This window comes from Gallinula chloropus (genome assembly GCF_964237585.1).
Source record: "Gallinula chloropus genome assembly, chromosome: 11".
In the NCBI taxonomy this organism is placed as follows: Eukaryota; Metazoa; Chordata; class Aves; order Gruiformes; family Rallidae; genus Gallinula; species Gallinula chloropus.
In genome coordinates, this window is record NC_140096.1 from 20,806,261 (window position 1) to 20,832,859 (window position 26,599).

Sequence of the window (26,599 nt, forward strand, 5' to 3'; positions counted from 1 at the left end):
GTGTGTTAAAGCAGGTGACAATGGGGAAAACTGACTATCACATAAAATAGATAAGAATATGGTCTGGTTTTCATCTGGCTCAACTCTAAAACAAACCTTTAGACTCAATTCTATTAATGCAGTCATAAAACTGTAATCAGAATTAAGCCCATGTTACGTATAACCAAATCCTAGGTCAGTCCTCACATACACACCTTAATTAGTGCTTTTTCTCAATCACCAAGTTGGAAGTATTCTTTCAGAAGGCTATAATGACTTGTAGAATGTTAGAATCAGATTCTATCACTCTTAAGAGGGCAAGAGATATTTTGGTCTCACATTGCTAGAGCTTTTCTTATGCTTATTATATCCCTTCCTAAAAAAATAACCTAATTGCATGTTCACTGATGTAGCATTACACAATTTCAAAGAAAAGTTAAATAAATTCAGCCTTCATGATAGTTAAAGAATTTGTGCTGTCCTTTTGCACTTAAGTAGAAGTAAAACAAAAGCTGCCTCCGAATGCAATACAAGGTATTCATGTCAACAGGGGAAACCATCACTGCTATGGTATATATGTATTTGGTATAATGTATTTTAAAAGATAATTCATAAGATACACAAAGCCAAACTCGTGATTGGTGAAAAATGCAGAAATCTGACTTTCAGCTGGCTGCCTTGTATTGTTTTAGCTATTGAAAGTCATGTAAGTGGGGTTTATATACACCTCCACTGAGTGCTACCCAAGATCATCCCACACTGCCTTCCAGACCTCATCCTGTCCATCACACTCTCTCCCTTTGTTCAGACAATGATCTTGAATCATTGCTTAAGGAGAAGAAATTTGATTTAACAAGTTTCTCTCCACTCTGGAGCAACAACTCAGCTAAGAATATTTTTTGCAGGACATCCTTGAAAACACCCTGTGCGAGCAGAAGGTTCAATGCCACACTACAGTCAAAGGGAAATAGGCATGACCTGAGTCTGTTTTCCTAAAGCCTTGAAAACTCTGCATGTGTGTATTTATAAAGCTGATTCTAAGACATCAGATCAGTGGCAGACAGTTTACCTGAACCCATCTGGGCAATTATAAATAGTCACTCCATTTGTGATTGCCTCTGCATGCTGCTACCAGAAGTGCTCTGAGTCCTGGTGAGTCTTCCTGCCTGGGTGCAGCCAGATTTTGAAAAGTGCTGAGTTTTCCCACCAAAGATAGAAACAAATTAAATTTGAAGTCAAAAGGTGTCAAGTGCCCGATGCTCCTGTCTCAGTGCACATCAGGGTGAAGCCAGCCTAACAAGCTCTGCTGAGACGTACAGTCACTGCTGTGCTAAGGTAGCCAGACAGCTTCCAGCAAGTGCCAAAAGCAGGGGCAGCAACTCCTATCTGGCTGCAAGTTATATGTCAACTACCCTACGAATGCATTTGCTCAGTCCACAGTTGATAAGACCTCTTGGGGGCAAATTTGGCTTTCAAAGTCCCGTTTACCTCTCTAGCTTTCTGGAGACAGGAATAACTTTGTGTTCTTCCCGACCCTTGAAGTGATATAAACTATTTTAGGAAAGGTTCAGATCCAATTACTGATAAAAAAAAATCACCCTACTTATATGCCAGTCTGAATTTGGCTCATTGGATAATTTGGGGTCCAAGGAGTTTTGCCTTTTTATGTAGCCTTGTCCACGGAGCGAGTTTCACCGTCTTTAAACCATAAATAGCAGATCAGCCACCAACCCTGAACAGTTCATCTTTGACTCGTCTTCCAGCCTTGTTCCTGTAACTTCTACAGCATTTGCCTAAATACTAAAGCTAATTTACCCCAGCTGAAGTTTCATACTGTTACCCCTGATGTTGCCTGAGATGACAGCTTGTCAGTGTTGATAAGTGATAAATGGAAATATCTCACCCTTTCATACAGGGAAATAAGATTTCTTTCTTTGAAGCAAGATACTTTATACTTCCCCCTAAGATGACTCATGTGAGTAGGTAATGATAATGACTTACTGTCTATACACCCATCCATCCACATTGAGACCAAAACTCCATAAGCAGTAGAAACAATTGTCTGTGCTCATTCAGAGAAGGCATTCATTCCTTTCTCCTACAGTGGGACTGATCTTAAAATAAAACACTTCCCAGAATGAGCAATGATGTGGGATTCTGGTCTGTATCACAGCTCACTCTGTACCATCTTGTGAGGGGTATAATGGCACTGTGCCTCGCTGATGCTCCATGCTGTATCAATGAGCCCAGCCTGACTAAGCATGGCAGAAGCAGCCTTTCTTACACTGAACATACGTGCAGGGCTGATTGCACTGACACTTAAATGCAGCTCACTCTGTGGCAGTGAATCACCAGTTGAGTACTAACAAACAATATGTACAGCTGAAATGGAGAGGGTTGGGATTGTTTTTCCTTCTGAAGAATGTAACTGGCTGTGTCAAAAGTGCTACAAGTCTCTCAGACAAAAATTGTGAGAGCTATTGGGCTCCTGCAAAATGTAACAGAGGGAAAAATAAAGTGAATCTTTTATTAAAATGTTTTTTCTCTTTATTCCCTTAAGGTGCAAGTTCAGGGAATGACAGGGAACATCCAGTTCGACACCTATGGGCGGAGAACAAATTACACAATTGATGTATATGAAATGAAAGCCTCTGGGTCACGGAAGGTGAGTTGAAGATACACATCCCCATTTTACAGCTTCACAAATGTTTATTCCCGCAAACTAATGAAACTCAAAAATACCACATAGGGGCTGTAATAACGAGCCCCTGAGGAAACCCCACCATCTTGCTGTTTTCCCTGTCCTGGGAGCCTTGCTCTGTTCTGTTCCTGGACCAAGCCACACGGCCTGCTTAATATCTTCATTGGTTTCCATGTCAACTTCAGACCCCACTTTTTCCCTTAAAACAATTGCAGAGATTTTCTACTGCCAAGCATAATGCCTGGTGTCCTGGTCCTGTGCTCAGCCATGTCTCCTGAATTCTTCTCCACCTTTTCCTTCTTCTCTGTAAAAGCCCTCAGAGCTATAGTATAGTTTAAAACCTGAAATTAACAGAAAATAAGTTTTATTTTGTTACTATCCATTCTTGTCTCCTAAATTAAAGTATAGATCCTAAGTGGGATAGTTTCCTAGGTCCCTGTTATAAAAGAAATGTAGGGCAGATTTTAAAAAATAATTAGGTAGATGGGGTCTCAGGAGTATCAAGAGAAGACTCTGTGTGGCCACAACTCATAGATCCCTCTGATTTCACCTGGTGATTGGTTCCTAACCTGCTTAGTCACCAGTGAGACTCCTTAAGCTTCTTCTGCACGTATTTGATAACAAAATACCTCTAGACATGGCCCAGCCATGCAGCTTGGTTTACAGACCAGACAGAAGTGTTACTTCTGTATTGTGAAGAAATACAAAAACTCGTGTTACAGCATAGCAGTGTGGCCACAGCAGCATGAAGGTCAGCACAAGCCAGCTGGCAAATAGTCACCTCGTGCTCACGGAGGGTTGTGTATCCCCTGCTGAAGGGAACGCTGCTGTGCCTGCATCGCTAACGATGTCTGGGCATCTACTCTAAGGCTGTGCAGGCAGGTCTGCAGGGACTGCCTTCCCTGTCCGAGCTGCAGTGGAGTGTGGATTAAATCTGCAGGATCAAGGAATTATGCTGAGAGTGCTGGGCAGTTTTTTTTTTTGTCTGTAGTAAATTCATATACAAGAGAATTTATTCCACCGGCACCATGAATTCAGACAGGGAGAACTTAACCCACACCCAAGAGAAAATCCCTATTCTGTGTGTTTGCTGGCAGGCTTGAGAACATTGTTTCTTTAAGGAAATTAACTTGCAGCTAATGTAGTCCTTTCGTGGCAAAAAATGTTGCATGAATAAGTGTTACAAACCCCCTGTTTTTTTGACAGTTCCTGTTACACTTTGATGCACCAGAATCCTGGTAAACTTATGCAATGAGGTAACAATCTCCATTTTTATAGGCTGGTTATTGGAACGAATATGAAAGATTTGTGCCAGCATTAGATCAGCTGCCCTCTAATGACACTTCATCCGTGGAGAACAGAACTATAGTAGTCACTACTATCTTGGTAAGTTTTGTGTTCTTAGTGTGTTTGTGTTTAGTGAACAAGACGCGTGGCTCCTGAGGCGTGCTAGATGCCTTGCAGGGAGGCAGATGTTGAATGCTCTGTGACTTCAAGTGACTGAAAAGCTCAGTGTCTTCCAGAGATATGCTGAGGGCTTGACCCTACAGACTTCCATGTGTGGCACTAAGTTTACTGACAGGAGGAGCTCGCTGAGCTCAGTGTTGCATTTTGCTGCTTCTCAGACACTTGGACTCAATCAGATGCCTGACTTAAGTGAAGTTATTGTGCATGTATGTAAATGACTGCAGGATCTGGCCTTCCTACTGTAGGGTCAAATCTTGCACCCCCCCCACTCAGGTGCAGCTCCTGTAAATTCAACCCCTGAGGACTGAGTAAGGGTGACACAATGAAGCCTGTAGAGAACTGGAACTGCTCTAGCACTGGGTGAAAAGCGACCTATACCCGTGCAATTCCAAAGGAGTAAAGCTCTTCCTGTGTCTCATAATGTGTCAGTCCCACTGCCTCTGGCAGATGTGCTCTGTACAGTATTGTTTGTGAATCTTGTGCCTGTTACAATTCTACTAAGCATGAGCCAATTTTATGCTATTTCCTGAAGCATTGTATTATATACTCCTATGGATTTAGTGAGATATAATCAGCATTTCAGCTAGAATTTTCCAAGAAGGCTAAGGGAATTTACTGACAAAAACTGCTGCTGAGGATTTTAGCCTAGCTTCCCTTAGGCTGCTTTGAAAATACCTCCATCAGAGCCCCGTTCTGGGCCACTGGGACCATAGGAAATTATTTTGATGGTACAGGTGTTGGATATGTCAATTCTTCAAACACCAAAACCTGAATTACTGCTACAGTGATACTATTTGACTGTCTAATCAGGCCTAATCTTGAAAAAAAAAAAAAAAAAGTGTGACTTTGTTAAAAGTGGAATAGTCTCATTGTCTTCACTCGGTCCGTACTAGGAATAAAATCTATAGTGTGTGTGGCTGTAGGATCAGCCAAGGCTTTTTGAACTGCAAAAGTCTGTCTTTCTGTACCAAAGCAGGAAATATTGTAAATACTTGCCAGTAATTTAAAGGATAGTAACAGCTCTCATTTTGTATGTTTTAAAGCTGTGTTTTACATTCATAGACTTTTGATCTTTACTTTTGTTTCAAAGGAATCACCATATGTAATGTATAAGAAAAACCATGAACAACTAGAAGGGAATGAGAGATATGAAGGATATTGTGTAGACTTAGCTTCTGAAATAGCAAAACATGTTGGAATAAAATACAAACTGTCAATTGTTGGAGATGGGAAATATGGAGCTAGGGACCCTGAGACTAAGATATGGAATGGCATGGTGGGTGAACTGGTCTATGGGGTAAGTTTCTCTTAACCTTCATTTTAATGTTCTTTATAAAAAAGTTATGCTGAAAGTTAATAAACTGCAAAATAAAGATCGCCTGTTTGAATACCACCTTTAAATTTCTAGATATTTCTTTGTAGTGACATTTTATAGTCTACTTTTCTAACCCTTTCATTGCAGGAAGAGTCTCACATTTTTACTGCTGTTCTCCAAATCAGAGGCTACAAATTGTTAAGAAATGGCATTGGGGAAATTGCAAATTCTTGTCTACAGCAGAATTTCCAGTTTGCCCTTCACGTGCTGCTTTTGCATTTGCCACATCTCCTTTTTCCCTATCAGTGTTGTAAGTGCTGGTAGGATGCCCCTCCTGTTAAAGGTCTGATCCTGTGATGCTGGCTTTTGTTGGATCACTAATGTGATCCACTCACATCCACTGATGTGAGACTAAAGACTCAGCCCCATGCTTGCTTTGCTGGGTAAGAAGCAATGCAGGTGTGGAATCACCTGCATCTTTTTTCTCTTTAAACCCTGGGTTTGGCTTTCAAAATGGACTGTCAGACACAGACACACACAAAAGCCTAATTCTTTGCATTCCTGTTTTCTGTTTCTATATTGGATGTAGGTTGCTTTGTTTAGTAAGAACAAAACCAATCCGGAATTGCCATTTTAGAAACTTCTTTGAAAATGAAAATTTTGGAATACAGATAAACCAGATGGAAGGGGGTAAAATTGGCTTTGCAGAAAAGACTTTACAAGCTGATATTTCATCTTTGCTTTTTTTTTTCCCCAAATGCTAATGAGATGATTTGTGATTCCGCCCAAATCTTCTTTACAGTTTATTTTTAACAAGCTTTCCTTTATTAAAAATATCTGAGCAGAAGCGAATATTTCCATTGCCTCCTTTTGTTCCATGGCTGAGTGTGATTTTTAAAAGTCACCTCAGAATTTTTTAGGGATAACATATCATCATCCTTGCAGAGTGTTGGGTGGGATGATTCTTTTCAAATGAATCAGTCTTTTTAAAGTAATTGCTAGATCTGCAAAAGTTTCCTTATTCTGGGGCAGTCAGTCCTGACGCCTTGTTACATACTTGGTAGCCTATTTGTCTTCAAAACATTTTATATAAGCAGCAATGTCTTTGTAGTGTTGTATTAAGGGGAAGCAAATCTACTGATCAGAGAAAGTAAACAGGGGTCTGGACCCCTGGGTTGTATCTTCACTTCCCTGTTGCATTGAGGTTTGACATTTTACAGGTCTTGTGAACTCCTCAGTTACATGATTTGGGAAACTGGTGTTAACCTCTCTTGAGTACATTGAGAACCTCTGAAGCAAAGGTTTAGCATAGTTCCAAGTATAATTACATTGCAGTGGAAACCTAAACCCTCAGTTTCACTGTGTGTGGTTCAAGAAATACCAAGAGTATTAGCTGTAATTGGGTCCTTTTGATATATTTGCAAGTGACAAGCGATGAAACCGTTTATTCATTTAAAAAAATCATCATGCCATATGCAAAAGGCATGACAAAAGAGAACCTGAAATTACTGCTAACACTCAGGGCACGGGGAACCATTTGAACCAGAAGAGGAAAGGTGTGATAAAGGCCACTGCCTTTGGGACCTGAGCCAAGAAACTTTAGCAGCTGCTGTACAATGCAAGATCCACCTGGATAGGAGCCGCAAGTGGTCAGAGGGCTGGAGCACCTCTCCTGTGAGGAAGGGCTGAGAGGGTTGGGGTGTTCAGCCTGGAGAAAGCTCCAGGGAGACCTTACAGCAGTCTTCCAGTTCCTAAAGGGGCTCCAGGAAAGCTGTAGAGGGACTGGTTACAGGGCTGGGGGTGACAGGACAAGGGGTGATGGCCTTAAGCTGAAGGAGGGGACATTTAGGTAAGGTATTAGGAAGAAATCATTCCCTGTTGGGATGGTGATACACTGGCACAGGTTGCCAGGAGAGGTGGTAGATGTCCCATTCTTGGAAACAATCAAGATCAGGTTGGACAGAGCTCTGAGTAACTGGTCTAGTTGAAGATGTCCCTGATCATTGCAGGGGGTGGGACTAGGTGACCTGTAAAGCTCCCTTCCAACCCAAACCGTTCTGTGATTCTGATGAACAGGTTGGCTGCAGCTGCCTTTCCCACAACCCCCTGGGATGAGCTGAGCCCTGGGAGATCTCTGCTGCCTTAGCATCGACTGAGCCCTTGCTGCTTCCCCTTGACCCAACCATACTCATCACCTTCCCACACCACCAAATCCAGCCTCACAGGCAGGCACCACAGACCATACCTTAAAACAACCCCAAACCCATCCCACCATTGTCATTTTCCCCTGCAAAAAGCTCTGTTCCTTTGTATTCCGAAGCACAGTTTTCATCTGTGTTTTCTCACTAATGAAAAATTGAGGAATGTTTCCCTCCCTGACCCCAACAGCTCCTCTTCTCACGCTGTGAGCTCAGTTACTGAAGCCTCCTCACTGCAGTGCTCAATTATTCAAAGGTCAGATGCGTCCCGTGAGGTTTGACTGTAGACCCAGGTTAATGCCTACAGCCCAGCGCTGCTGAGCCAGCTCCCCGTCCTGCCGAGCTGAACTTCTGAGCTGGCAAGCGGCACAGAAATCCACCTGGCTTTCTGTAAGCAGGGAAAACAGCCCCTGAACTCAGAGCATAAACCTCAGCAGCCCTCCAGACCCTTTCCCAGCCCTGTTTGCAAACACCGTGAAATACCCTTGGCCTCTTTCTCCATCTGTTTAGAAGGGGCCATGTATCAGACTCACAAGGATGCACACAAAGCCCTTTGAAGATGAAAAGTGCTCTAAAAGTGCTAATTATTTGGAGCAAGCGCCTCATTTACGTGCTGACTTTCCTTTATCTCTCGGGGGCTTAAAACTCTATTAGGGAACTAAAACTGTACGTTACCCCTAATGCCCCTGTGAGCCTTGTCTGCAAAATGACTGTCATATTTGGCTCCTCTGGATTCCATTTTGGGAAGACAAGAGGGAGATTAGATTTTAAATGCCTTTATTAGCATGTGTGGAAGAGAGGCACGGGGGATAAAAGGGGCCTGATTGGTTTTGGTACCAGTTATCCAGCAGCTGAACTGAGCTGTGGCAGGAAATGCAGGCTTTTAGACTGCATTTCTCTCAAGTGATAAACACTGACTAGCCATTTGTCAGATACAGCACACTCCTGACCCAACAGGCTGCTCCCACACCTGACACTGCTGGGAAGTCCTACCAGGGTTTTTGAATGCTGCGTTTTTGCGTAGCCCCGTGCATACCACACTTCTGAAATCGCCTGTGGGGTCGTTGGAGGAAGTGAATGGTGTCTCATTGTCATGCCACAACCCTACTTAGCTGTAATTAATGTTTATTTTGTGCCAGTTTGTTGTTACTGCCCCTCTTGCCTCCTGTGGGATGCAGTGTAGTCAGGAGAGCAAGTGCAGCTGCATCCTTGCAGCCTCCAGAGCACTGTGTCGAGGGGCTCAGAGTGGCGAGGGATGGGAGGGGGCTCCGTGTGCACCGAGCTCTCCCGAGAGCAACAGGGGTGCTGTGTCACAGTGCTGCAGGTCCTGAGCCTGGCTGTGGGTCCTGAGCCTGGCTGGCACAGCCCCAGCTCCGGGGTAAGGGTAGCTTGAGTTCTACATTGGCAGGCACCAGAGTTACATGTCACCTGGGGACAGGCGCAGTGAAACACTGCCCATTAGAAATGGTCCCTCCCCTCTTACCATCAGGTCTGGTTGGAGGGGTAAAATTCTGCTGTGCTGTAGGGTCCCCTGAGGTCAAGGACCATCTCAGTTGGCCCTCCTGGGTGTTTCCCTGCAGCTGTAGAAGTGAGCCTGGCTAAAAGAAGGGGCTGCTCTCCCGCAGTGTAGTGCCAGTGTCTGAGCAGACCTTCCCAAACTCTATTGCTTCAGACAGGAGAACCCAGAAATTGCGTTAGAGAGGAGCTAACAGCACCTTCTGGTTTGTTAGCAATTTTTAAATGGTGGTGGTGTTGATAATAATAGTAATAGTAATTAATAATAGTCACTATTCTGTCAAATGTTATTTGATTTTTCATCCATTCAGGTTAAAGAAAAACCTCGGGTTTGCTCTTTGACTCTGGAGGTGTCAAAATAAGACTTCCTACCAGAAAAACACCTACCAGTTCAGCCACTGTTATTTTTTTAAACTAAGACAAATTTCTAAAACATAGTGGAAACTGTTGACAGAACAAAAATAGCAAATAGGTAAAGCTTTTTTCCTGGACATTTTAGAAGAAGGAAGTGGATAAATCGCTCTTGGACTGGCAGATTGATTCACTATTTAAATCTAACCAGGAAAGCAAACCAGCAAGACAAATGCTGTCCTCCAGTGATCCACCCGCTGAGGACGTGCCCTCTGCTCAGGCTGATGAGCAGCAACACCTCCCACCGTGCACACCCCGCTGCTGAGCACTAGACAGTCGTCTTTTCTCTTTGTAGGCTTTTATTTCTTCTTTTCAAAGCAGGCTGCTGTTCTTCCTTCACTGTTCAGCCAGGGAAAGCCTTCTCTCCCTGGGCGTGATGCTTTTCACATCACTGAGGCTAATTGACAGGAGGTTGAACACAGATCTTAATTGTAACTACAAATGCTTTGGGAGTGGAAAGAGCACCCAGACCTTACGGCCTTTAAAACTCTCCTCAGGTTAAAAAAGATCTGTATAAAAACCGTTCAGTATGTAAAGCAGCGCAGAGGAAGGAAGCAGGGATGTAAAGGACAGCCGGTCCCCCAAACGCAGGCAGCCTCCGCAGTCTGTCAGAGCAGGACCACCTACACATCTCCCTGCCTTTAACAGGCTAACCAGCCTCGCACGGCGCTCGCCTCTCTGGCTCTCCCACCAGCAGCAGAAAGACTGCAGATGGCATATACAGCCTTTGAATCATAGCAGAGAGGGAGACTAATTCGATTCCTAATTCTCCTCAAAATGTCCCTTGTGCTCTTAGTCTGTGGCAGAGCCTGTGCTGTGGGCAGGAGAAGCTCACCCTTCGCCCCTCACCCCTGGCTCCTACAGGAGAGAAGCCCAGGTCCGGGTGGCCAAGGGCAGCCATGTGATACTGCTGCCATGCGATGCCATTGCCGTGTGATGCCAGTGGCATGCGATGCTGCTGCCCTGCAGCTCAGACACACCCTCATCCTATACACACGGGGACGGACATGAAGCCCCTGCCCAGGCAGCCACGGAGCCGTCGTGCCACCGTGCCGCACAGGGAGGCCAGATGGCAGCCCCAGCAGAGTCACGCTGACATGGTCCCAGACTTGGGCTGACCTGTGCCCAAGCATGGACAGAGGAGGCAGCTCTGTTGTGGTTTAAGCAGATGTACCCTTAATTTCTCCATCTGCATACAGGAGTAGTGTCTCACAAGGAATAGCAGGCATCCACTGAAAGCATGTGTGGGCTTAACATTGACAAACTAAGGCAGACAAGGGCAACTGCAGTTTTAACACCTTAATACCTTTTTCACGGCTCCGCTAATACACATTAAGACTTCCATGCAGCATGTTGCTAGTGGGGTATCAGCTGTTGTTTTTAAATAAGTGTGAGTTACTGTGTTAAAAACACATTACCCTGTGACATGGCCTCTCAACACACCCTGCAGTGTAATGGACTCTCTTTACGGGGTAGTTTTTACCAGCAGGTACCACAGATGATGTGTTGCTCTGTCTGATGCCCTTTTCTGATACCTGGAAACCTCAGACTGCACATGAAGTCCAAAAATGTACTTGGACTCAGTATTCCAGTGCAGTCCTTTCTAATGCTGCTGTGAACCTGCATTCAGCTCTTCTGGGGTGTCTGAAGGTTTGGCTCCCAGTGGAGGTCAGGCAATGTCCCTCTGCTTCGGTCTCCACGTAGTCTGAGTGCTGGCTGGCGTCCCATCACACGAAGGGCTTGCCAAGTCACTGTAGCCCAAGCCCACTTCTTGAAAAGCAACTCACTAGCAAAGCAATTGCTCAGTTCTGCAAGCACGACTGACCAGAAGCACGTAGAGGCAGGAGCAGAGCTGGTATCTCTCACTGTCTGCAGTGCATAGCTTTGAAGTTAGGAAGACTCATCTTCAGGTCTGTAAGCAGAAGAATTCAATCCCTCCTTTTGGATTACAGAGGTGGAACATCTTATCGCTTTTCTTTCTCCATGTAGAAGGATATTTCCGTTTGCTATTTTTTTCTTCCCTTAAGAGTCTTGAGGTTTGCAGCCCCTGGGGTCAGCTTTGAACAGAGTGGGTAGCGCCGCTGTGCTGCATGTCCTCGCTAAATCCGTCCCTCCCACACGAGTAGGCAAAGACAGAACAAGCCTCAGAGGAATCCATGACATTTCTTGCCCGGCTCAAATGCAGTGAAGATGATGTTTGAAACGCCATTAGTCATGAGTGATTAGCAAAGCTTAGTTGTTGAGGTTCTTAAGCCCCCCTCCAGTTCTGCAGAGGGAAGGGCATGGTTGTGGTTGTGCTTGCGTTCTTTCTAATCGAGCTCAATTTTTACGGGTTCTGCTTATCTGCAGCCATAACAAGGAGGGAAATTCACAACTGTGCTGCAATTATCAGTGATCCTTTAGGGTGCTCAGAGCTCTCCATAAGCTCTCCATTTCAAATGCTCTAAATAAATAAGCGAAGAGCAGTCTGTTTTTTAACCTCCCCAGTGCAACTAATACTCAGGGAAGTGGTAGGGAACCAGGCTCATGTGTTGGATTGTAGTCAGTCCCTCTCAGTGCCCTGGTTGTCGATGGTTTCCTCAGACCCTGTGCCTGAACCCATACTTGTTCCTTCTGCAGAAAACAATCACTGCCACGGTCATTTAAGGCATGAGGTTGGTTGTTGGTGTTCCAAATATATTGATTGCTTGTCAACAATGGTAGGGAAGCAGGAAGGCAGAAAAAGTATCCAAAAAATAATATCTGTATCCCTTGTAATATGGAAACGCAATTTTAGATCATTTAGGAAGGACTTAGCACTGTATGGTGTGATTGAGGACATGGTAACAATCAGGCCTTTAGAAACTTGATTTGTCTGTGCTTTAGCACAGCATCAGCTTCATCCCCCCAAAGACCCCACAGGAACATCCTGCATGAACTCAGCTGCTCGTGAAGGAGATACAGACTTTATTGCCCGCTGTATCAGCACTTAGGAAGAGCTCCACCGTGTCTACTTTGGCAATTAAAATATTACTTTGGGAGAATTAAATTTCTCCAAGTCCAGGAAAATGCTACAGAAACTAAATGCTCTTATAGCTGAACCAGCCTTTTCCTACCACGATGAGCTGTTCCAAGGCTGGCTGTCCATGTGCAGAAACAAGTGCCAGGCAGTAAGGCAGCTGGCTCCCACCTAAGCTTCGCTTCACGTGGAAACATTGCTGAGTCTCTGCAGGGGTCCTGATCCATTAGGCTCAGTCTAATAAGGATTAATTTGTAAGTACATCATTGGTTCAACACGAAGTACAGTAGCCTTGGTCAAAGTGCTTTAATCTTCCAGCCAGCCGTGGACTCTGGCTTCATTTAAACCCAATACTCTGTGTGCATCTCATACTTAACTAACTACAGTCATCTAATATTTAACAGTATTCAATAAGCAGCAGCTACCAGACAATATGTGTTTGGGGGAGTTCATCAGTGAACAAGTTCCAGCATGAGCAGGTCCCTTTGGCACACTCTTCCCATGTCCCCCAAGTCCCTCACTTAGGTGATGTGCATGTTCATCTGCAAAGCCAATGAACACCCAGGCATGCAAAGGCAGTTGGCACCTAAAGGTTTTATACTCAAGCCACGCATGACTAGATTTTTGCAGTAAGTGACCACAAATAAGGGGCGGGTTTTGTCCTCCAGTAGATTATTCCAAGCAGTGAACATGTACACGTACTTTGTCGTTGCCATCCCGGTACAAACAGCTACTGAGTGGCTGGAGCAAATCTAGAGGTTGCCTGTGCAGATGGGTACTTCAGGGGGAGACTTGCTGTGGGGAGGGACATAGAGGGCCAGTCCTCCCTCCCCCAAGTCTTAAAACAGCAAGAAGCTGCCTCCTCGGACACGGCAGCACAGTGCCACTGAGGGACCAGCTGGTACAGAGTGTCTGATACCAAGAGTAGCCCTGTGAGAAGCTATTTCTGCTTACTGAACTTCAAAAAACCCCAGACCCAAACCAGCTATCTAAGAGGAGGAATAAATTAGATATTAATGAAAGTCAGGTTAACATAAAGACATACTCTGTTATTTTATGGCACAAGTTTCAATCAATTCTTATTCACATTTCTTAGTAACTTTTATTTAGGCTTCTACTTAATCAGGTTTTGCTTTTCCACCAGACAGAGATACATACTTACTAGTGGGAAATAAATTTGATTTAAAAGGTGCACAGTGGGTTAGGTACTGGTAAGTTAACTTTGCCCTAATTTTTTTTTTTCTTTCTGAGATTCTTAATTACCAGTGAAAGGCCATCTTGAGAAGTGTCAATAACATGGCTTGTTGCAGTGTTTAGAACAGATTACAAAAAAGTGGATGTAGGTATGGAGATTGTGATCATCATTTTTAAATGAAAGGGGCTTTTTTTTTTTAACATTCTAGTCCCCTCCATTGCAAATGCTTCACTGAATTATCTAGGTTAGGTTATCTAAACAGCATGACATGAATCTTTCTGGCATAGAAATGCAATTAAATATGTAGAAAACCTATGCTGGAACGTTATTTTTAATTGGGTAACTTTTTTTTTTCCCACTTCACAATCCATCAAAGATGTATGGATTGAAGGGAAGGGTGTTGGTTCAGGGTATACCAACATGCTGGGGAGTGATGGATGCAATTAGATGAAATTGTGCTTCCAGATGACATGGCCCCAAAGCATGTTATAGATCTGTAGTTCTGTGGAGTAGGGTGGCATATATTATACTGAAAAATAATACTTTGCATTCTTCTCAGATAACCCAGGCTATTTACTTCTCAGGGTCTCACAAAACTGTATCATCCTTCTTCAGTGACCACAGAAAGGGTGGGCTCTCTGGTTCCTGTCACTGCACTGCTATATAGCATCTTCCATCCCTTATTGAAGTGGGGTTTCAAAGGGGTAGACAAGTGGTAGTACCCAAAAGTAACTGAACTTCAGGGACCTATGTCTTCTCTTATGTTCCTTTTAAAGATACTGGACTAATCAGTAAGACAAGAATGTGTTGAGGGGAAAATTAGAATATAAGAAACAATTTGCCCAAAGTCTTCAAGACAGCTAGCTGGATACAGACCATTACTAGCAAAATGACATCATTTCAGTTGCCATCTTACTATCCAGTTTGCATAGTGTTTATTCATCCACTTTAACTTAATAGAAACATAAATACATGGTGGTACATACTCGCCTCTGTCATGAGGCCCTTGCACAGATTTGATTGTAATTGCTCCTGTTAATAATTTTCTATTGGTATCATGTAGTTCTTAACAACAGTGACTGCAAAATAGGTTGAAAGAAAATGTTTCACACTCCCTCTTGTAATTTATCATCTGATTCATTAGCCTGAGACTAGATTATGATCGTGTTGCAACTGTGTTGTAACTAACTTGGGTTTGTTTTCCCTTTTCAGAGAGCAGATATAGCTGTTGCCCCCCTCACCATAACTCTGGTGCGAGAAGAAGTCATAGACTTTTCCAAACCTTTTATGAGCCTGGGCATCTCCATCATGATCAAGAAGCCTCAGAAATCTAAACCGGGCGTGTTCTCTTTCCTGGATCCTTTGGCTTATGAAATTTGGATGTGTATAGTCTTTGCTTACATTGGCGTCAGCGTAGTTCTTTTCCTAGTCAGCAGATTCAGCCCTTACGAATGGCACTTGGAAGACAGCAATGAAGAGCCACGTGACCCTCAGAATCCTCCTGACCCTCCAAATGAATTTGGAATATTTAACAGCCTTTGGTTTTCCCTGGGTGCCTTTATGCAGCAAGGATGCGATATTTCTCCAAGGTTTGTTCCATATCACTCCATCACCTTTTTGCATTTTATGGTCATTTTCTGATGCCATGGTGCATATATGTTACTTTTCAAATTTCTTTTTAATTCCAATTTCTTTTTATTTTGACATTCCATTCAATGCTAAGCATCCTCATCAGGCCGCCATGCTTGCTAGCATTCACCTCCAGAGTGAGTGGCATTGCCTCATAATGTCGTTTATGCATTTCTGCCAGACTTATATACACCATGTTGAGGCTGTAAAATGCATAGGGTTTTCAGTTTTCAGCAATGCTTGGAGGGCTACCGTGTTTTTGCTGCATATCTCATTTTACGGTCATCTCCTTGTTGCATATAATACATTCTGTTTTGCAAAATAAGAACTGTTTCTTTTCAAAATCACATGCAACAGCACTTTAAAACACCTCTGCTCCCCTCATGGCCCCTGCTAGTCTTCCTGCCTTTTTTTTGTGTGTCTAATTTCACTAGTTGTGTTCTCAAGCCATCCTTTCATCTATGACTAACTTGCTTGCCGCTGTCTCCCGTATGTTCAGGTCTCTGTACGTGCTCCTCTAACAGTTACTGCATACTGCCCCGTACCTGTCTTGTCACCTCAGTCCAGCCTGACCTGGCCTCCCTGTGTTCACAGTCGATACGGTTTAATAAGCATCGCCTGTTCCCATAAAGCTTTTTCTTTTTCATGCAGACAGTCTTTCTGAATAAGGCTCTAGGAAAATATACTTGATATTAGTAGTTCCAGTTTAACAGAGAGCGCTGGTATTGGCTATTGTAGAATGATACTTCTTTTTTTGAAAGAAGCGCCTTGAAAGCCACCAGAGGATAGTGAAGTTCTCTCTAGCTGAACAATGCAGACCACAAGTGGTTTTTTCAATAATATATATAATGTTTCTATGTTTACACTGCTAAACTATTTTGGTGATGTGTCTGTGATGAGCAGTAAAATTATCTAGTTTCTTAGGACTAGTCCTATTTTATATGACAATATTTTAAGAACCAGTTTACAGCTATTTTAATTGTTAGAAATACCTGCTTAGTACAAACAGGTTGAAGTTTTTTCCTTTAGCAAGGCTGCTATTTAATGAAGAGAGACAGATCTTTTCTGACTAAGCACTTATATTTGGAATACGCCTTACCAATGTCCCTATTTGTCTACCTTTTTCAATACCTGAGTCGTTGAAAAGTTACCAGGTTTTCCTGGTTCATACAGTGGTAGGGATCTAGAGTAGCCTCACTGAAGCAGGTATTAAAATGTCTATGAAATTTCATGGGAGGAATCACGATTTTACAAGTTACTGTGCAATAACCATCCTTAAAGCTCACAGTCATTGCACATTTAACTCTCCTAACGACTGCAGTGAAATCCAGGCCTTCCAGAGGCACTGCCGTTATGCCTCTTAGTGTTTGGTGCAAGTCACGCGTCTGTTTTAAAAGTCCTAAAAGCAGCAATTAGATTTCACACGGATCGTCAGATGCGCACGTAGCCTGCGTAAAACCCGCGCGGGGTTTTTGCCTGCGTACGACCGTGCGTCACCCTGCGCAGTTCCCAGTGCTGGGGGGTGCTGCCTGGCTGCGTGGTGAGAGCTGTCAGCTTCTCCTCCTGTTCATACACCCTGTCTCTGCTTTCTGCCTAAATTCTGTGTTGAAACTTTGCCTCTCTGCTTGCTGTTAGAGGTGCTGAGTAGCGATAACGTTTAAATTGCTGTTGACCATGTGTGTGCCCAATATAAAGGACCGGGAAATAAGCACTGGGACATCACATGGAAAGCTGCAGGCATTGCACTGTTTCCGCTAGGTCTGTTTATTGACAGTTAAATAGACGTGCATAGGATTTTCGTTAAGCTCTCATGTGACACTGTGACACACACAGCCATTTACCTTATATAATGAGTGGAACATTTTTTTTTTTTACAATGCTACTGTGATAAGTGCTTTGGAAATGCCTCCACTCAGAAAAGAGACAGCAGTAGGCCTATTTATTTTATCTATCCATCAGCAGCTGTTAGCTCATTATTAATATGTGGCCCTCGTTTGAAGACATTGTCCAGTTACCTTTCATGATACCAGATTCCAAGCAGTTACATGCATTATTACTGGGAGGAAGAAAAAAAAAAAGAAAAACAAAAAAGACATTTAATACCTTGGTTTAAATTCCAGGAGCACTGTTTCTTTGACCAGTCTGTTGATTTAAGTTGATCAAATGTCAAATTTCTTTTCCGTAGAAAGGACTGTTCCCAAGTATTCCATTCTTAATCCGTATCTCTGTAAGGTTACGCCATTCACAGTACATTGACTATATAAATGTTTCATATTATTTTATTGCCATTAAAAGGGGCTTCATTCTTCCATTGTGAGTTTTGTCTGAATAAATTTCTTATATGAGAGCGTACAGCACTTGTAGAGAGATGCCGACAAGCAGTCTGGAGAGATCACTTTTGTACTTGCTGATAAAGGCTCTTTCAGCTGCCTTTGTGTGGAACAGCTGTGACATCTAATGACTAGTTAGATCTATCCTCGGTGAGTATGCTGTGTGGATATTCCAGAGGATATATCCCTATACTCTCCTCTCTGTATTTAATAGGAGTCGTCTAAACAGAATCAGATAGCAGCCAAAGGATGGGGGTTAGTGCATCCCTTGATGGAATCCACGTTTGCTCCAGCAGTTTTGTTCTGCTATCAAAGGCTGCTGTGTTTTCTGTGTAGTGAGATAAAGCATTGAAAATTCACTTTTGATGGATCAAAAGTAGATTATTAAACTTGCTTTAATGTCAGATGTGTACAGCAAATGGAATCGGGAGGAAACACAGTCAAATTTGTAACAGTTCTGAGCGAAAGTATCCGAAATCTGTATGAGAGCGTGTATTTTCATTCTGCTCTTTATTCATGTGGAACAAAGAGGATAGATTAATTAATTGCTGATGGGAAAAGATGGGGGTTTATTAAAAATGATCTCAGGAGGTTGGTCATTTAAGAGAGTGTATTTCTAGATCCCTATTTTCGCAGCAGAAGACTCAAGAGACTCCTATTAAAGGCCATGGGAATGACTTTGTGGGACTTTCAAAGCAGCGATGAGAGCTGGGTAGTTTAGGTATTTTTGAAACTCCCACTGCCAGTTCCTATGATAGAAGCATCTCAAGTCAGTGCTTTAGATGCTGTTATTTATTGTGTTCTGTCCCAGGAGCTGAAGCCAGGGCCGACTGGCTGCATGAGGAGGTAGAGGGCTGGCCGGGCGCATGAGCAAGGGCCTGAGCTTGTGGCTTAGGGGGTTCCAGGTAACCAGTGCTCAGATACGAAGGGTTCTAGACAAGGAGAGTTTGCACCAAAGCTGTTCAGGGTTCTTGGTGGATATAATGGCCATCTTGTATCAATCAGGAAGAGCCCAAGTAAAAATGGAGTAGTGCTAGAAGCTTCCTATTCCTCTGTACTGTAGGAGACCGTAGGTGTTTTAAGGCCATGAGTAGAAACAAAATTCAAGCTATTTTGATACATAAATGAGGGTTTGTGTAAGTGTATTACTGTCCTGGAAACTGAATGTGAATTTGAATATTTGTTTGTTTCTTTCTCTTGTTACTAATTTACTTTCATTTGACTCCATGCTTCCTTTTAAATTTCCTCTCAAGGTATGCACTCTTCCTGTTTACTTGCTTTTGAAAACACCGTCTGCTCTTGTTTTGTTACTTGAGTTATAATTCTGTTATTCCAGGTCTTTGTTACCCTGCTCATTTGTTAACACCACAATTTGCTTTAAAATAACGTGCAAAATGCCTGTTTATTGAGGTAATTTGGAAAATGACATGTCGGGATAAAGCATTAGTTGTGTGTTTTTAAATTGCAACTCTGCACACTTGGACAGGTACGTCTTCATCAGAAAAAGTGGTGCTGGTATTAAAAGCTGTGATTGATTTTTCTATAATAATTATCTGAGTGATGGACAAACATTTCTGTGGTTCCCAGTACGAACCATATAAGTGTTCTCTTACTACCAGCCTAGTGTTCATGTACTAACCCTTTTTTTCCCACACACCTCTACACCAGCCCCTGCAGTGGGTATAAGGAGTCTTTGTATCAGCAGATGGACTGGGGGGAACTGGGGTCCTTTGGACAAGGAGGCTGCCAGGCCACATCCATGTTCTTGTTCTTCAACTTCCTCTGTCTGTCTTTCCTTCAGTGTCAAATTTGTGGTTTGTTTTGTTTCTCTTTTGCCCATCCTGTGCTACCACTGGTTAGAGCTGCCAGGCCAGGTTGCTCTGCGGTAGCAGCACTTTAATCTTCCCTTTTATGCCCATTGCAGGACTCTGGGGGAAACAACTCTGTACTGACATCCAGTTTTCTTTTGAGGGACCAGCTCTTCCAAGAACAGCTCTGGTCCTCATTGAGCAATTGCTTTTAGGATGCCCGGGAAAGTCCCTTCTCTGTGAAGGGGTCCAGCTGTGCCCACCTTCCCTGGCCTCTCAGCTGCTCTCCATTTTTTTGTCCCATACCTGTCTGATTTGGTTCATGCAGGTTACGAGATCTCTGGGGCAAGGTACCTTTGCCCTTCTCTGTGTGCAGGATGCTGTATGAGTATGCAGCTCAACACAGACCTTTTATTGTTACAGCAGCATCAGCTTGAGGTGTCACTGGCTTGGAAAACGCTCATCTTCTGAACATTTCCATCCCAGCAACCCATCTGTCGTGCTGATGGAAGGGCAGTTACCAGTGCAATGAAGACATTTCCCATGGGAAGCTGTAGGGAAAAAGAACACATACTGGTTTCTTCCCAGTAGTTCTTTAGAATTTATCTAAATGCCCTAGCAAGTCATTTCTTCATCTTCCTTTTTCAAGACCTCCTGAAAAGCAAGAGGGCCACAGGAGCCTGGAAACCTTGGATAAAGCTAGTCCTGCTGCATGCAAGTGGATGTTCAACACGAGGTCTCTGAAGATGCAAAGTATGCTGTCAAGGACTGAATAAAAGGGAGATGAATTCACCTGACATAACCATACAAAAATGATCGGCTGTGCTTTAGTTAGGTATCTCTGTTTCCTCCAAAGTCATGAGGCAGATGGTGCCTTCAGACTTTGCCCACACTTCAGGAAAGGAGATAAATTTCTTTCTGAGGGTGTCTGTCTCCTCTCTTTTTCTCTGCTGGCTCCAAAGGGAGCCATAATGTGACAAGTTCCACAGGCACTGCTTTGTAGGTGGCTAAAATTACGTCAGCCCACATAAGAGGCTGATTTGGTGTGTAGGGTATCAAGTTTTACAGAGTACTAAAGCAAGACCATCACTGGTAAGGGAGCTGGCCAGAAAGGACTTTAGCTATCTGTAAAATCCCCAGATGCTTACTTGATACCTACAAGGAATGTAGAGTTGAGGTGGAGAGATCCTGTGACTTCCAACATTACTCAGGATTTGTATTTCTACATCTTGCCTTTGCAGCTACTCAGTGGCCTTCTGCTAGTGAGCACAGCTGCATCACAGCCCAGGCTGAAACAGGAGCCATTTATCCTCTTGGAAAGCCCTCCAGAAGGGCAGGGCAGCCGCCTCTGCTGGCTGCTCATGGGCGCGGATGTGTGCTGCCGTGCAGGAGCGCACGCAGCCCAGAGCAACAGGCACGTGTCTCTGAGTTCACACCTCAGGGGTCATCACTTCCTGATGGACAAAGAGGTGATGCTTCGCTCCTCAAGCTTCTCTGGGCTTTGTAACCACCAGAACCACCTTGCACATTGGTACAGACTCGATGCAGCAGCGCTGACGGTGCTGGCAGGTGATGCCTGCTGTAATCCACAGAAACCAGTCTGCAGCTGCCCTCTCGGTGGGAGCTGCTGCTTCAGTTTCTTGGGCAGGGGAAAGTGGAGAATAGCAGTGCTTCACCTCTCCCTTTGTTTCTCTGCAGTCCCCTCACCAGTTCCAGATTGCTCTTTGGTTTTATTGCATCAGTGATTTTTTTCTTTGGTGTGTTCTTTATGTTGGATGGGATTATTTTTTTTTTTCCTCTCTTTTTTTCCATAATAATTTAATGGGATTTTTTTAATGGCTCAGGCAGTCTCAGGCTCTGGCCAAGACTAGGCAGATTACCAGCTAACACCCCAGTCTAGGAGGGTGGGGGCACATCACGAGACTTTTGCTTTTTTCCTGTCTCCATCTGTTGGTAGGACAACTTGTACCCACTGTCTGGGGATGGCACTGAGGGGCTTGAAGGAAACAAATAAAACAGGTAAGAGTTTTCTTGCTTTCTGTTTCTTCCCCTAACACAAACTGAGGACTACAGCACCTGGGTTCCATGTGTTTAATGTGTCTGGGATTGATTCTTCTTCCACTGGTATCAGTAGATTTAAGGGGAAAGACCTTTGTCTCAGCTCCTGAAATGGTTCCTGGCCAACATGCGTGTGAAGCAGCACTGCACATGGCAGTGAAACCCCCCACCCAGCTGAGCGTGGCACCGGCACCCTCCAGCCCCAAACAGATATTTCAAGCCTGGTGTTCAGATGCTTTAAAGCATCAAGAGCTCTTACTGACAGGATGGGGCCTCCTGACCACCAGGCACTCTGTAATTAGATGTTTACAAACAATAGATTTTTCATCCATATGCTGTCCTTTTCAAAAACAAAAGGCACAGCAAAACCAGAACACAGTATTTTTTTCTGCTGCTTTCTGTGTCAGTCTGGTGGTTGTAAGGCAGGAGTACACATCAGTTAGGACAGTACAACATGCAGATTTTAATTAACGTGAAGCATAAAACAAACCAGCCCCTCTCCTTGCTTCCAACCACAGATTCAGCCCATCCTTCCTGTTGGTCTGCAATGAGACAAGGGCACTGGGTCATTTTTGGTTTGTTCCTTTGCACGTTTGCTCTGATTCCATCTTGCAGTTTACTTCATCTGATGGTTTTGAGAGTTGATGCACTGGAAGGGACTTCACATCCCTCAAGCTGTGCAGCCCCCAAAGAGACATGATACTGAGAGACTGTAGTAGGCAGATCCTGCCCCAGGGAAAGACTGGGCAAGCAGAGATGACAAAAGTCTTCCAGCAAAAGACTTCTCCAGCAAAGGCTCTGTGGAAGTCAGGAGAGCTTGTTCCTTTCCCGGCCTCCAGCAGGGTTGGCTCAGGTGAATTATTTCTTAATTGACCACCCTTGTTTTCACTGAAAGACTGGAGAGTTGAACTAGGCAAGACCAGGTGCACACTGAGTTTGCTCGCCTGAGGAAGGCTGTGAGCTGACTTACAGTCAGTCCTCCTGTTCACACATACCCGGAGGATCTGGACCAAAGGGTTGTGCATGTCAATTTCTTGTCAATGAGTAACAACAACAAAAAAATCAAGGAATGTCTTCAAAGCAATTTGATGATGTGTGTTTTTCCATAGATCTCTCTCAGGGCGAATTGTCGGAGGAGTCTGGTGGTTCTTCACTCTCATCATTATCTCTTCCTACACTGCTAATCTTGCTGCCTTCCTTACGGTGGAAAGGATGGTTTCTCCCATAGAGAGCGCAGAGGACCTGGCTAAACAAACCGAAATAGCCTATGGCACTTTGGATTCAGGCTCCACCAAAGAATTCTTTAGAGTAAGTCTGTTAAATTTCCATTAGAGCTTTTTGAAACTGTAAGTGCCTAATATACGGCTTTCAGTCCTTTGTTTTTACCCAACTGTCATAGCTGTTCTGGGGAAAGTTGCTTTCTGCAATCAGGACAGGCCTGAGTGCAGATTTTAATATCAAAAGACATTTTATCAAAAATGGGTGGTTTTGCTCAACCTGAAATACCTCAAGATGGAAAACCTGACCTCTGCTATCTCAGAGAGGGTTTTTTAACACCAGCTTCAGAGCCTCGGTCTGGTGAGCAATAACGCAGTCGTTAGCACAATATTTAGCAAAGAAAACTCTTGGAGGAGTGATGCTCTTGACCTACTTGCTCTATTTGCCCAGCTGGCAGCAGTTAATGCCATCCGACATCGGCGTTCACTTGCCAGACTGAGAAGGGGGATGGGAGGCATGTGTTGCCATTTGTTTCTATATGGTGCTGTGATTGCTGCAATTTTTAGTGCTGTGTCTTCATCATTCGCCAGCGTCTGGCTGTGGTGGCTGCAGCAAGCAGCCAGGGGGTGAAAGTTCCGTACCCCAGAACACCAGTGCGTTGATGTTCAGCAGGGAAATGCTGGGTTTGCAATATTTGGGGGGCGGGGGGGAGAAGGGGGGTGTACACACTCATATTTAAGATTATTCTTTCTTTCTCTGCTTGGCAAGCCACAGGCTGAACCACAGAGAGTTTGGTTGGGGTCATTAAAACTGAAAATCCTGCCTCAGCCCACTTCTATGTATCTAAATACGTTGGGACCTGAAAAGCTCTTATTTCTGGCCTTTCCAAGGGCGAGCAGAAGTGCTCAGCCCTTTCAGGGAGCTCTTGGTTCTCTCTCAGCGGCGCCAATCAGATGCCATTCAAACCAACAGATTTTGTATAGAAAAGTGGTCAGTGCTGCAGGACTAATTGTTGCCTGTCACGCGTGCTGGCCAGGAGCGAGCGGCAGGGATGAGGGAGGTAAAAAACCCCTTGCTGCTGTAGGCTGATTAAATACTGAGGGTTCCTTGAATAAATACTGCTGCTCCTTGAATTTGCTTAAAATTTCAATACAGGGCCACATACATGTATGTATAAATCTGATGTAAAGCGGGAAGCGAAGGCAAAGGTACTTTATGGAGCTTTTGTGCACTGCCTCATGTGTAATGGATTTATATAAAAATAGATGCTCAGTAGTTCTTAATTAACTGTGGTGGCTGGTACGATCCAACAGCTTCTGTTTGTATTTAAATCCTGTAAGATAAACACTGACCTTGTAAGGGTGATGTGAGCATGTAAAAATTTGTATTCCATTTAATTATCAGCCTGAGGCAGTATTATCTGCACAGCAAAAATGAGTTGAGTGGACCTGTCAGAAGAGGGAGCACAACTTGATTAGAAATATCAGTGCAGTTTACAGTCACTATACTGTTCTTAGGGGGAGAAAATCTTCTTTTGAGCATCTTGTTATCGTTAATACAGAAAGAGCGATTGTATGGGGCTGTTTCTTCATTTCCTTAATAGTTTGACATAACAAGGAAATCCCTTCTTGCATGGAGATCAAAGGAATGAGTGTTGCATGTGAAAGGATACAAAGCCTGGTAAATGTATGAATTCTTTGTTGCTGTTAATAGCTCCAGAGGAGCTGTGACTCTCTCCTGTGCTGGAGAAAGCAGGGCTGTAAATGAGGATGATCTGTCAGGAGCTGGCAGCTCCATCGGGCAGGAGAGGAGTCTGGTGGGGAAGGAGGGGAGCAGAGCCCTGGGAGGGGTGGAGCGGGATGTATTGCCTGCTCTGGCTGATCTAGATGGGACAAGTGGGAAGGAGAATGGGCCCTAAGTGGTGCTTCTCTCTCCTCAGCATTCTCAAGGCACACAACATCATTTCGGTTGCATTAACTTTTGCAGAGTAATTAATTTGAGTAGAGTGATGCAGCCGTGAAAGTGTTGTAATTGGAGTCTTCAGTTGATTTGAGAAGGCAGAAGCTTTGCCTTAGATTAAATGCATATGTTCACGTAAATACCTTGTTGTACAGTCTTTATTATCTACTTAATAAGAAGGCTGAAACTTGAAATAACTCTTGGAGGACACTTGGTTTCTGAGCACCTGCTGCACAGACTGTGCCGGCTCTGTGGTTCAGGACACTTCTCTCCATCAGCTCTTTCCTTACTACCACTAGAGCATCAGTGGGAGTGACAGGGCTCTGAGTCATAAAAAGCCATGAGTTCTTCTGAGTGTGGCATGATGTTTGTTCCCACTGTGTGGGCAATGTCCTCCTCCACCTGTTCACCAACAGTGTGTAACCAGTTCAAGCAACAGTTGGCTGAGCAGGTCAGGATAATCATCCAGTGAGAAAGGAAACACCTAAGAGAAGGGTTGACTGAATGAGGAGGGCAGTGCGACCCTCACTTAGCTGACTGCCCGTGTGTGTGTACACACATTATGTCAGTGGTGTGTCAGAGGGAACTAACTCTTCCCAGGAGATGGCAGAAGGTACCTGACTGTGAGCAAGAGGTCAGACCATGGGTAGATGCACCGAGAACAGTAACTTGGCTTTGTAGCTGGGCCATGGCTTTGCACAGGAGGCACAAGACAAGAGTGTCTCCGTGGTCCCATAGAGAAACCTATCTGGGGTATATCTCTTACTAGAGCTGTAAAGCTAAAATGTTTCTCAAACAATTATGTTAGTCTGAACATTGACCTCAGTGGCTGCTGTTGGCCAGTGGAAGGTGCCAGACTGATAACGCAAGGAAAAATTGCCCCCTAATAGGCCATTCATGGACCAGCCATAGATAGGCATCAGATACCCACCATCTTGTCTGCATGTGCCAGAAGATGCTCCTGGAGAGCCTTCCTGGCTGCTTTCTGCCTACCCCACTTCCATCTAGACTCACTCCTGAAGGTTTCTTTTACAGTGATACCTATCTGCTGGGCACTGGATCGGTACCAGCACCTCGTTTCAGAGGAACAGATGGTAATGACTTTCAGCCACTTCAGACCTGGGCCCACTCCAGCTAGTGACCTATTTTATAGCGCTGCCTGTTTCCCTACACATCGCAGTGTGTCCCCGATAGGCACCATCCCAGCTATGCAGATTAAAGCGAGATACACCGCTGCCGTTTCAGGTGCACGGGATGCGTGCTGTCGGCATGACCTGGCTCTCTCAGTTACAGCAAGAGATCATTTCATCTCACACTTTCACAGCAGGCACTATCCACGCTCCCCACTTGCTGGTGACTCTGTGTCAGGGCATTTGTCGCCTCCAGTATGTCGAAGAAGCAAATAAACCTTCCTGTATTGCACGGTTGTTGCTTGTTTCTGCTCAGAAACATTTTACATTTTGCACTAATTAGCTTACAAAGCATTTAAATGGCAATCGATAGATCTCATCAGTTCTCTCTTGGCTTTCAAAGGGCATTCGTTGATATTGGAAAGGAAAAGAAAGAACCTCTCCTTAGATATTGATTAACATCCTGTTTCGGAATAAGGACTCCGAAATACCCCTCTCTCTCTCTTCAAAACTCAGAAAGGCCTCTACTAGAAGTGAATTTCAAATCGCTGAGCTACTGCTTTGAAGGGTGTGTCTTTTAGAATTAACATCTTCTAATACATTGAATTAAACCTTCAGCATATCTGTGCAGCTCATCAAATCAATATAACACTGTTTAATCCCGATTCAGCACTGAGCCCAAGTATAA

At 44.1% G+C, this 26,599-nt stretch overlaps 1 protein-coding gene across 1 annotated transcript in view; it reads left to right on the forward strand.

The window, feature by feature from the left end:
• Positions 1-26,599, forward strand: part of GRIA3 (glutamate ionotropic receptor AMPA type subunit 3) — a gene marked incomplete at its 5' end in the record, with an annotated part of 152,214 nt that overhangs the window by 93,041 nt on the left and 32,574 nt on the right. Inside the window, 5 exons of the mRNA XM_084269010.1 lie at positions 2,540-2,644; positions 3,959-4,066; positions 5,238-5,444; positions 14,992-15,368; positions 22,714-22,912. Of these exons, the coding sequence (XP_084125136.1) occupies positions 2,540-2,644; positions 3,959-4,066; positions 5,238-5,444; positions 14,992-15,368; positions 22,714-22,912 (996 nt within the window). The remainder of the gene's footprint in view (positions 1-2,539; positions 2,645-3,958; positions 4,067-5,237; positions 5,445-14,991; positions 15,369-22,713; positions 22,913-26,599) is intronic.